Source organism: Oryza sativa, chromosome 7, assembly GCF_034140825.1.
Source record: "Oryza sativa Japonica Group chromosome 7, ASM3414082v1".
In the NCBI taxonomy this organism is placed as follows: Eukaryota; Viridiplantae; Streptophyta; class Magnoliopsida; order Poales; family Poaceae; genus Oryza; species Oryza sativa.
Window position 1 is genome coordinate 8,260,966 of NC_089041.1, and position 12,930 is coordinate 8,273,895.

General features: G+C 39.1%; 1 protein-coding gene and 1 non-coding gene across 2 annotated transcripts; one reads left to right on the forward strand and one right to left on the reverse strand.

The window, feature by feature from the left end:
- Window positions 1–6,898: 6,898 nt before the first annotated feature.
- LOC107276709 (uncharacterized) lies at window positions 6,899–7,716 on the reverse strand. Its single transcript, XR_010742293.1, has 3 exons — window positions 7,594–7,716; window positions 7,403–7,498; window positions 6,899–7,298 (listed from the first exon to the last, which is right to left on the reverse strand). It is a non-coding gene; the product is annotated as an uncharacterized protein (transcript).
- Window positions 7,717–10,237: 2,521 nt separating this feature from the next.
- LOC4342829 (uncharacterized) lies at window positions 10,238–11,782 on the forward strand. Its single transcript, XM_015790781.3, has one exon. The coding sequence runs from the start codon at window positions 10,317–10,319 to the stop codon at window positions 11,400–11,402; it is 1,086 nt and encodes a 361-aa protein (XP_015646267.1). The 5' UTR covers window positions 10,238–10,316; the 3' UTR covers window positions 11,403–11,782.
- The last annotated feature ends 1,148 nt before the right edge of the window (window positions 11,783–12,930 follow it).

A 12,930-nucleotide genomic window follows, 5' to 3' on the forward strand; every position in this document is an offset into this window, starting at 1 on the left:
TAAGCTCGAGCTCGGTTTTTATAGAACTCGAGCGGAGCTCGAATCCAGCCTAGGGCGAGCCGAGCTCAAGTAGCTTGTGAACCTCAAGCCATTTTAATAGCCCTAGTGCAACCAACAGTAATACATCAAAGGCGCGCAACTATACGAATATTGGAAATTTTGACCAGACGAAAAGTTCCATGTTATGGGTTGTGAATCTGTCGAACGCTTATTCGGGAGAAAGAGACTCATTAGAGCAAGTCCGTGCTAGTGTGCCGGCCTACATCAGCCTCCGAAGGCTCTAGGCCATTGTTTTACACCGTATTGACAAAAGACAAACAATTAATAATAGGGGCAATTGCGCATCTGACCCTCTTTTTTTAAGCCTAACTACCATTTAACTCTCTTTTTTTTAACTTGGCTCGTTTGACCCTTCTTTTTAAAATTGAAGATTCAATGTGACCATATTCTGTTAAGGGCATGTAACGGTGTTAATTGGAGCAAAAAAATACCCCTTCTACCCTTGGTCAGTTGACCCTATTTTATCAAAAGTATAAATAAAATATTAAAAAAATTGGATAGCATAAGAAAACATGCAGCTTGTGAATAAAAAAAACAGAATCCACAGCAATCGTCGTGGCCAACCAGGCGGCGGCGGCGCGCGTGGAGGAAGACGGACGCCAGCACGCACGCGGAAGAAGACGAAGGCCGGCGCGCACGCTGAGGGAGGAAGCGGCGCCCTGTGCAGAGCTCGAGCTCGTCGGCGTGCGGAGGGCGGGCGGCGGCAACACGCGAGCGGAGGCGAGAGGCGCGGAGGACGAGTGGTGACGGCGCGCGCGCGGGGAGAGAGGCGCGGAGGACGGCGGCGAGCGGCGGCGAGCGCTGGAGAGCTTGCCGGAGTGGAGAAGGTGTCGCGCGTCGTTGCCGACCTGCAGTCTCTGAGACCACTGCCGCACCGCCATCATCAACCCGCCGCCACCAGATACGCAACCCGCATGCCTTGACGCCGCCGGATTCGCGGCTTGCACGCCCAGCCGCTGACGGATCATCCACCGCCACAACCCGAGCTCTACCGCCGTTGCTCCTCCTCGTCGTCATCGAGCCGCTGCTGCTCCTTCCGCTCGCCACAGCCGCCGTCACCGCCGCTCCTTTCTCCGTGCACGTGCCGTCGGCACCGCGGCGCCATGCCTCTGCGCGCGCGCCCCGCCTTCTCCTACGCCGCATGCACCCAGATAGATGGGGTTGGGACCGAATGAATGGATAGGGTTGAGTTGTCACCATGGGTATTTTGGTCAATTTGACTAGTAAATAGCACTATTTTCTTTTTTTCTAAATGAAACCCTAACAGTGTGGTGAAAGTAGGGTCAAACGGTGACTTCGATTTTGAAAAATGGGGTCAAATAAGCAAACTAAAAAAATCTAGGTCATATTAGTAGTTAGGTTTCAAAATAGAGTCAAATAAGCAATTGTCTCTTAATAATATGTGGTTAGAAGGGTACGTTAAGGCAAATGGATAAAAAAAGGGTTAGCACTTGAACTTTACTTTAAGTTTATTTTTGAGTAAATTGCATTGGTGGCATACAAACTTAACATTTGGATGCAATCTAGTACACGAATTTACAAAATGCTTATTTCAGTACACAAACTTGTTTAATGAGTGCGAAACAAGGCCAAAATGGCAGACAATGACAAAGAATTTCTGAGTTGGAGCCTACTTAGAATGGCATGAGCATACATAAGGGGTCATGATACACGCTACATGTGCGAATAGCCTCTACTTGGTAATACCTCCGTTTCTAAATATTTGACACCGTTGACTTTTTTAAATATGTTTGACCGTTCGTGTTATTCAAAAAAATTTAAGTAATTATTAATTCTTTTCCTATCATTTTATTCATTGTTAAATATACTTATATGTATACATATAGTTTTACATATTTCACAAAAGTTTTTAAATAAGACGAACGGTCAAACATGTGCTAAAAAGACAACTGTGTCAAATATTTAGAAACGGAGTATTTATTTTTGTTATTTCTTTGTTTTCAATTCATTGCATTCTTTAGCTATATTTCATATTATGTCCGTATAATCGGTATCTCTTATTATATATTTGGTTGAGCACATATATACATGTCAAGATGACATCATCCTGATGTGTGCCTGTATGACATCCTAATAAACACAACTAAGTAGGTAGTAGGATTAACTAGGGCATGCTCATTTGAAGGTTCTCATGCACCAAATAAGTTTGTGCATCGAAATAAGCGTTTTGCAAGCTTTTGTGTATCGGGTTGCACCCACTTCACAAGTTTCTGTACTGTCAGTGCAATTTACACTTCATTTTTTACCCTAAGCTACAGAACCTATACATGTTTGTCATTGGTTTTGTTTGAAATGGAGATGATTTTCCTATTTCATACTTTTATGTTCCTGATGCAATGTCATTTAATTTGGTTCACAAAGTTCATGCTAGCAAAAAAATCACTATCATGTCAATCAAAACCACCATACAAATGTTCTTTAGAAAATATGTATCCGATTTTGAAAGACATGGGTGAAATAACTAGTTTTGTATTTGAGGATAAAAAATGGACTTTCACATAAACAAAAAAGGTAAAATTTATAGGTTGATTGTGTTAACTAGGTGACGTTTCAAACAGCCATTGTCCCCCTATATTAATGGCAGGGGTCAAAACCCTTCAATTGGACTCAAATATAACATAAAATCAACTCAAATCCTTTTCAAAAGTCACAAACTGACTTGGACCAGAAGTTCCTATACTGAAGAAGCGTGCGCTTTCTATCTGTTTGATTAAAATAAGGCCATATTTGTTTAGGCTTATAAGCCAAAAAGTCTCTAAACAAACAATCAGTTTTTTCGTTTGGCTTTTTTGAAGCCATAAGCCACTCTAACACTAAGGGCCTCTTTGTTTAAGCTTATAAGCCAACTTATAAGTCGAAAAGTCTAAGCCTAAACAAACAAGCAGCTTTTCCGTTTGGCTTTTTTTGAAGCCATAAGCCACTCTAACACTATTAAGCCAAAAGCTAGGTTGGAGAAGCTTTTTTGGCTTATGTGAGGTAGATGTATGACTCAACTACTAAACTTAGGACATTAAATCCACCGGCTTATAAATCATATAAGCCAATAAGCTGACTTAAAAGTCTAGGCCAATAAGCCTAAGCCTAAACAAAGAGGGCCTAAGCCAAAAGCTAGGTTATAAAAGCATTTTTTTTTACTTATGTGAGGTAGATCTATGACTTCACCACTAAACTTAAAACATTAAATCCATCGACTTAATGTTCAGATAAGCCATTGATTGAAAAGTCTAAACCAATAAGCCTAAGTCTAAACAAAGAGTACCTAAATCAGCCAAAAGGTCCGATTCATAACCGGAAGTTTCAGAATGGAACTATTGTGTCCAAAAGGTCTGATTTTTCAGCAAATCAAATTCCGTCTCGAACTATGTCCATATACCTAATATATATTCCGATTGATATAGCCACATTGCACAGTGCCAAACGTTGGTGTAAATAATGCGCTTAATGAATATTTGGTGCCTTTTTCTGTGGAAGAAATGATCGGGACGATTGAATATGTGTATGCACAAAGAGAAACAGAGCATGCTCACTATGGGTTAATTGGGTATATCAGAATCCAATTGTGCAACTGTTGGTTATATCTTAGAGGAGAAAAAAGAATTACAATATCCTATTTGGCGAGTCTGTTAGTAAGAGGTAAGCTCTCAACTAGCTTGATATTTAATCATGTTTTAGAGAGGGTAAAATCTAAATCGAGAGAGCTCTCTATTTAGTTTTAATGGGAGACACCACATACATGTCTTCTTTGCTACACATGCATGCCATGTTTGCTATTATGTCATATATATTTTTTCCTTCTTATAAAAAAATTTCTCTTACATTACTTATCTGATCTACAATCCAATTACATCATTGAGTTCGTTACAATTAAATCTTTATAACAAGATCTTACATGATTATATTATGATAAAAAATATTTATGTTTATAATTACTTTTATTATATTTTTAAGTTACTTTTATTACGTATTGACTCCGATGTTGGGCTCAACTACAAAGGTCTGATAAGGACATAATGCTAATGAATAATGCATGCCATAAACTTGAGTCAACGGTCATGCAACCCTTTGCCAACATGGGTGAAGATTCACAAATAGGATCCAATAATTATGTTTTCTTTATCTTGTGTTGGTTTTCATTAGCGTGTGCTTGCTTAATGTTTGGTTACAGTATGGTTGTGAACTCGTTGTTCTGTGAACGCTTTTGGGCGATGTTTTGAAATAATTGGTTATAGTTCTTTGAGCAAAGGCCGGAATGATATTCCATTATCTAAAAAAATATAAATTAATTTTAGATTGATTAAATTATTTCTTATACATTCATAATGCTCTGAGTTGATTACTTTTATTATTGTTTTTAGTCAATTCCATAATTTGTGCTGATTAAATTTAATTTATAGATATACTCATATTTTTATCCCTGCAACGGACTAATGTTGTAACAATTTATTTCCATTTTGTGCTAAGTTACTTTTATGATTTATGTAAAATAATTTTAGACTTTGTTAAATTAATTTCATAAATGTATTTACTTGAAAATCTTCTCTATACTTTGCTTGTGAATTTATTTACTCCACATAGTTTCTTACTTCAACTCAGTCATAATGTAATTACTTCTAGTATTATAGAGAGTTACTTATATTGCATATCTAAGTTACTTCTACAATTTAAATAAATTACTTTGAAATTAATAAATTTTTTAAATATATTCAAACATGGATCTTGTTTTGTCACATATTTTGAGTAGAGTACAATGATGCAAATAGATCTTAAAAATAATATGTGATTTAAAAGATATCATTTAAGAGGTTAAAAAAAGACACACACCATAGACTAAATGGGATTTATATATGGGATGCAGTGGTCTCTGGTTAGTACTAACACACTACCGTGCACTACCTAGTCACATCCTTTAAAGAGATCAACAATGTATATATATAGACTTTACATTTAATAGCCAGTTGGGGTGTAGAATAAATAGGGTACACCCCTATTCAAAGCTATACCCCCTGCACCGGATGGTTGAGGGGTGGGGGTGTGGAAGAGTTTGACTTGGTTGGTGAGGGAGCAATAAAATAGCAAAAGACCAGTGCCTTTTTTGATATAGGCGGATTTACTTTATATTTAGAAGTGTCCAAGGCTTAGAGCTCCTTTTACAAAAAATGACATGGATACCAAAAGTTCTTTCACTTGCATATATTCTAGGACACGTATATAGATAGAGGTGGAACTGCAACAACCAAAAGCCAATCAATTGAATCATGGCTGATAACACACGCTTGTCTCGTATGGAGAAGACAACCTTCTTCTCTTTCTCTTAATTTACTTCCACGCCATAAAACATATACTTAGCTGACAACACTTAGTCTGAGTTCGGTTATGCTTTTATAGAGACCTACCTTTTTTATAGAATGCTCGCTTCCTGAAATGCTGAATGACATGTTTTCCCCAAAACTTCCAATATCGAATTTTCCCTTAAGAAATCAAATAAATCCATTTTTAAAGTTTATATTAGTAATAATCAATTAATCACACATTAATTACTTGTCTTGTTTTACGTGCCATTGATAAGATCAGACAATCCTTGGATTTGAGAATAGAGCCTTGGTACCGTTAATGTGACACTACTTATAGTTGTATGTTTATTTATCAAGATCACCTTACTTGGATAGTTCATTTTGAGATCATCCTTTTAAATGTAAAAAAGATATAAAATGACAAGGTACCAACTCACCCGGCTGGCATGGAGCCAATTATTAGTAATTAAGGGGATTTGCATTTGAGGGAAGTAGACTGAATTGATTCTATTAAAAAAGAGAGCTATGCACTGCACTTCAGCATATAAGGGAAACTATTCAGCTTCTTATGTCCCAAACATTATGAAGTTTTTGGTATTGATCTAAGGCGCAATAACAAAAAAATGGAGACTAATTACCAAGTTCCTTTTTTTGTTAATATCTGACAATAAATAGCAGCAAGCAAATATGTGTGTAACAAGATTTACACTGTGGAAAGACCGGAAGTGCAGGAGAACAACAAAAATAAAAGCAAGGTGTGGTTTGATTGCATAAAAAACATGTGCAGTTTGTGGACCAACATCTTATATGAATGCCTTTATAAATATTTGTAGAGCACTCTATTTCATAATACTCTTTTGCCAAAGATATATATATTAGAAATAACACAAAACAGATGCTTCACAAAATCTTCTCCAGACTTGTGGCAAAGGTTGTCCTTGGCAAAAATGAATCCAATTTTATACTCTTGGAACATCTCAAGTGAAATTTAATAGGAGTGCAACCCACATACTTCCCCAACACCAGATACTATAAAAAATGACCAAACAGCTTCGGGATATATAAAAACATTATGACTGCCACCAAATATTAGAAATATCATTTAGCATAATCAGTAATTGTAATAGAAAATGGAAAACAACAGAGAAGGTTTTTATGTTTCAATCGTTTGTGATCAGTAAATTTGTAGCATCAAAGGGAAGGAGAAAAAATATCAAATGCAAGAACTTTTATAACATCAGAATTAAAACTAAATAAGAACGTTCAGTTCAAATGCAGGAAAATAGCAGTCACAAAATGTTATAGCCAAATCTTTCCTCAGTGCAAATTCTGCATAAAAGATGTGAGCGGTGGAGCATAATAATAGTAACATATTATTCAAAAATAAAACATAATCATGTAGCATTCTCTTAGGGGTAAACTATTGAAATAAATTATTCAGAAATAGTTGAAAGTATCAGCTATCATCTCTTAGACTATTACTCTTTGTTTTAACTACAAGCAAGATACATAATTTGGAATATCAATTTAGTAGTCAGTCAAATTAAATACTGCATTATCACTTTTCTGATTTGATTATGACAAGTTTCATACAAAATAGAGAACAACATAGAGAGCTCTATTGCTTGTGCTTGATTAAGTGTTTGCGGCCCTTGAAAGGTACATTAGTTGGATAGCAGCCTTCTTCACATCATCTTCGTATTGTTGGCCCTGTGTTAGCATCGGTTCTGATTGGCATCCCTCCATCATCATCCTCACTCCAAAATCTACCTCCTTTGCATTCTTATTATTTTTCCTCAATCCCCTCCGGAGTGGAACCTCGTTTCTACTCGTCTTCCTCTTCTTGTCTTTGCTCCTCTTACCTTCTAACTCAAGAGCATCAATTCCCTTTCTGTGATATCGGATCCCACAAGCATTGCACAAAGACTACATAAACATATCGTAATTAAAAAAAGAATTGGCCTCAAATCAACAAGCTCTGAGCAACATATAGGTGCTATATCTAGATGATTTATAGATCTATTCTTTACCTTGGGGCCAAAGGGGCCGTTGCGCCATACCGATGTTTTGCTGGTTTGGCAGTGGGAACAAATCCTCGGATAGTTTAGATCTAAAGGAACAACAACCTTCAACGCCAAAACACCAAGATGGTCATATGAGTTTGTGATAATTATAGCAGGAAGAAATTGAGTACAATCTAAGCTTCCGATCCTTAGGTTACCTTGTGGAGGGAGGACTCAGGTTCCATTGGAGAGAGCACAGGATCTTGAGCACAGCCTGGCTTTCTTGTTTCTATGTGTATCTGTGTGCGGGAGGAGGTAGGATGGATATTTTGGGAGGTTTTAAAGTTTTGATATCCGCACATTGAATAAAAAAAAGGAAATAATGTGAAATCGAACACAATTGTGTATACATCCATATTTGTGATAGGGTGAGGTGCTTTCAGATTTACTTTTACAGAATCATTTTATATGTTTTATAAGTTCCCATTCCCACTAGGAAAAAGTCGGAATTACACCCCTAAACTATAGGGACAGTACGAATTACCCCCTAAATCACAAAACTAGACATTCTTCATCCTTAGCTTTTCATACCAGACGAATTACTTCCCTCACTCTGGAGCGGTTTTGGTCCTACGTTGCACACATGTGGCAATTCAATTAGCATAAAAAAAATAAAAAACAGTGGTCCACATGTTAGTTTTGATCTGTGGATTTAAACATTTTAGAAAATAAAAAAACCAGTATTGACATGTGGGCCCATCACTTATTAATTTTTTTATGCTAACTGGACTGTCACGTGTGCGCCACGTAGGACCAAAACCGCTCCAGAGCGAGTCAGAGGATAATTTGTCGGTATGAAAAGTTGAGAGTGAAGGATGTCTAGTTTTGTTGTTCATAGGATAAATTCGTACTGGCCATATAGTAGTTTTTGGGGTAATTCGAACTTTTTACTTCCCATTAAAGTGTAAAACTATCACACGCAAGCTTCTGTTCCATGCTTGACTTTTTTGGTCGTCGTCTTCTTCTCCCTCTTCTTGCAAAATAGGCATGGGCTTAGTTAGCTATATTGTCAGCAAATTAGCTTTCGGAGGAGAAGAGCTCACATCTTGGACTTTTTCTTGTAAGACTCACACACAAAACTAAAAAGGAAGCATTCATACGATATAGATATCTCCAGAAAATCTTAATTCTAAACACAAATCACATATTGAAAAATAAAAAGGAAAATTCAACATATGAAAATTAGATAGTACAATTCATCCCGAATTTGTCTCCTTTTTTTTCAACGTACATATTGAGTAAGATGCATGATTTTGGTGGAGTGATAAGACATTACTATACTCTTTACTATACTCTACCGTGTTGGGTTTTTTAGATTTCTTAACAACCATTTGCATTAAATTTGAAGAAAAATATACACGATGGGGTATTCCCTCGAGAGATTAGAATCCACTTAAGCGTACTCCATCTTTTTTTAGAAAGTAGGATGTTCTGGAGTGACATGTGTACAGTACACGATTTTGACAGATTGACCACTATATTTCTTTTACAAAATATGGATATGAAAAAGAAGACAACTACTATATCAATGAAACTTTTCATGAAAAATTAATAGGGTCAAAATTAAGAGGAAAACTGGGTTCATGGTATCCCAATTAGTATACTCCCTTCATTTCATACTATAAAGTATTTTGACTTTCTTTTTAAGTTTGAATAAGTTCATAAAAAATGGTAACATTTTTAAGATAAAACAAATATATTATTAAAATCTATCCAATGCTCGATTTAATAATACAAAATTGGTGTTATATTTAATTTTTAATAAACTTGATTAAATTTAAAAAGTAAACGGAGTACATTTCTGTGTTAGCAGTATTTTCAATATCGGTTCTCTACTTATATTTTTTTTTCACAACAACAGCAACATACAGGAAAAATAATTGCCCCAAGGGATTAACCCGGTGACACAGATCTGCAACCAAAACAAATGCAACACTAAACACCAAATGCAACATTTGTCACACAAGTCCCATGGTTGCCTTTGGTCTGATTTTTGCTTGTTATATTTAATTGGAAATGTAACCTATGAAGATGCACAAAACCATCGACTATAGGATATAGGATATGGCTCGGGGTAATACTGAATAGTGGTCCATCCTTTTTTTTTTTGAAAGTAGGATGCCCTGGACATGGGTACTATGCCAATACATGGTTTTGATATATTGATCGCCCATATATTTCATGGTATATGCATATGAAAATAAAAACAAACTATTATAGAAGGGAGATATTTCATAAAAAAATTTGTACCATTGTTCTTTTATACATCACCGGTAAAGTAAGAAGAAAATTGGTTGTATAGTTCCTCAAATGTTGTACATTTCTGCACGGAGAGAGTATTTTCAATACGAATGCTTACATTTTTATTCACAACATAAACATGAAAATAATAAATTACTCTGGTGAGTTAACCCATAGACCAGTGCATTGGTGTCACGGGAAACCATAGACGCGCTGTAATTTCTACTGCAAATCACTGTTTACATCTTGTTTATAAGTGGTGACGATCGATGGTATATATAATAGAGAGGACACCAATGATCTTATATTTGTGACCAAAACAAATACAATTACCTTTTTTTGAAAAAAAAACAAATGGAACTAAAAGTAAACACCAAAACGAGACAGGAAGATAGAAATGCAACATTTGTCACACAGGGCACACTCCCCTCTCCTAAAACCAAGGTCAGCCCATGCTAATGCAGGGCAGGGAAAGAACAAGTCCCTGACCACTCATGGACACCATATGCATGCAGCGGTGAGAAGCGTAGTATAAAACCCCATCCAACCCCTCCCCATTTCTGCCTCAACCACTACAACACAAAAAGCGAGAGAGATCTCTCCCGAGCTCGATCCGGTCCACCGCGACACGAAGACGACCATGGCGATGGCTCGCTCCCAGCTTGCCGCCGTGTTCCTCGCCGTCCTCGTCTCGGTGGCGCCGCTCGCCGGCGCGGCGGACAACCTCCAGGACGCGTGCAACCGGACGCTGTTCCCCAAGGTGTGCATCCAGGCGCTGACGACGAACCCGGAGAGCCGGACGGCGAACGCGCGGCGGCTGGCGGAGCTGTCGGTGTACGTGGCGGCGGAGGTGGGCACGGCGGTGGCGGCGTTCGCGCACCACGAGCTGAACGGCGTGAAGGAGGACGCCCTGTTCAAGTGCGTGGACAGCTGCTCCGACGACATCGAGGAGGCGGTGGCGCACCTCAGCGCGCTCACCCGCGAGCTCACCGACGCCAAGTTCCTCGAGGTCAAGGCCTGGCTCTCCGCCACGCTCGGCGGCTCCTCCACCTGCGAGGACACCTGCAAGGACGCCCCCATCAGCGAGATCAAGAACGCCGTCGTCACCAAGAGCCTCGAGTTCGAGAAGCTCCTCCGCGTCACGCTCGACCTCATCACCGAGGCCTCCGGCTCCATGTCCGCCGACGTCGCCCTCCCGCCCGCCACCGGCGGCGGCGGCGGCGGCTATGGCTATGAATCCAGCAGCGCCGCCGCCGCGCCGGCGCCTTCCGAGTCCGACTCCGACGTCGGCTCCGGCTCAGGCTCCGCCGCCAGCGCGCCGGGCCCGAGCCCATCCGACGACACCGGCTACGGCGGCTCCTCCGGCAGCCCATCCAGCAGCCCATCCAGCAGCCCCTCCAGCAGCCCCTCCGGCAGCCCCTCCAGCAGCCCCTCCGGCAGCCCCTCCGGCAGCCCCGCCGGCAGCCCCGCCGGCGGCCCCACCGCCGGCGGCCCTGCATCTGGACCGTCGTCGTACGGCGCCGCCTCTGGCCCCGCCGAAGGGCCGTCGTCGTCCGGCGCCGCCTCTGGCCCCGCCGAAGGGCCGTCGCCGTCCGGCGCCGCCGGCCCCGCCGAAGGGCCCTCGTCGTACGGCTCCACCGAAGGGCCGTCTCCATCGCCGTCGTCGTCCGGCTCCGCCGACGCGCCGGGACCCGGCGCCAGCGCACCGGATTCCGAGGAGTACTGAGCGACGTACGGCGCATGCATGGCTACACAGATTTTTCCTTCTTCATATCACCATTTCTTTTTCTCCAGTCTTCTTTGAATAATCCGTTGACACTAGCGAAGATTATGATGGGTTGATCATTAAGCCTACGTAGAAAATCCATTGACATAATTATTACAATGGTGTATGGGGAAAAGGGGAAAAATATTAGTATGGTTTATGAGGATTATTTCGGATCAAGAAATGAGGCCCATATAGGAGAGATGGCATGTGGCCCCAAATGGGAGATTTTTATTTTATTTTATTTTTTTGGGAAAAGGAGATTTTTTTTATTATTATTGTAATATTGTTATATGTTGTATTGGTTTTCTTTGATGAAATTATATCTGTTCTAAGTGCTAGCTCCATGACTCCTTTTTTTTTTCATCTGATTTTTCTCGGTGTTCAAACTTGGCTCAAACATAGGGTGATTCTAATTATGACATCGGCGTTGGCATGGTAGTGTTGCATTATGCTAAAAATAGTTTTGAATTTTGAAAATTAGTAAATTACCCCAGCAAGCTCATAAACAAATAAACTTTTATGAAAACAAGTACTTGTATTCTGATTGAGACAAAATTTATCTAGGTTATAATCCTATAATGTGCATATTTTTTTGAAACTTTTTTCATTCCTAAATCTGAATATTCAACTGCATATATGTATTTGACTTTGTTAAGTTGCTAAATTACTTTAAACAATTTGGAAAAAGTTGCAATTGCACACTCCCTCTGTCCCATAAAATATTCCATTCGTCCCAAAATATAAGCATTTTTAGACTTCGATACAGTCTTCGAGATGCTAATTTGACCAATAATATCTATAAAAATAAGATATTTTAAATAAAAAGACTTGCATATTATGATAATTTGTTTAATAATAAATCTAGTAACATCAATTTTACATAATTGATCTTTTTATTTTTTTTTGTTATTAATAGTCAAAGTTAAAAATGATCGACTTAACACTATGCTAAAAATGCTTATATTTTAGGACGGAGGGAGTACACATCTAGAATTGGATGTAACATATCCTAAAACAATAAATCTGGATAGGAGATTGTTCAGATTCATTGTACTAGACTACACCACATCTAATTCTAGGTTTTTTTTTCTTTTGGGGCGGAAGGAGTAGTATGGAGTTTTTGAAACCTAATCAAATTAGGCATATAGAAACTATTGTAATAGTTGTTCGATAAAAAATAGTTTCATCCATATTTTGAAAACTATTTTCCGTATGAATTATATTTATTTCGGTGTACTAAAATATCTTGGTTGGCACTTGGCAATGCCCCCATTGATCAGGTAACTGTTTTCTGAGGATCTTATTAATTTTTAGGACCTTTATATTTTGTATTCTTATTGGGTGAATTCCTCCCAACCTAATAAACCGTTACCGTACATCACCGTGTCATCATCTATCGAAATTTCTAAGTAGTACCAAGAGTACTCCCTCCATCCCAAAATATAGCAACATTGTATCGTGTGATATTTTACACGATACAATATTG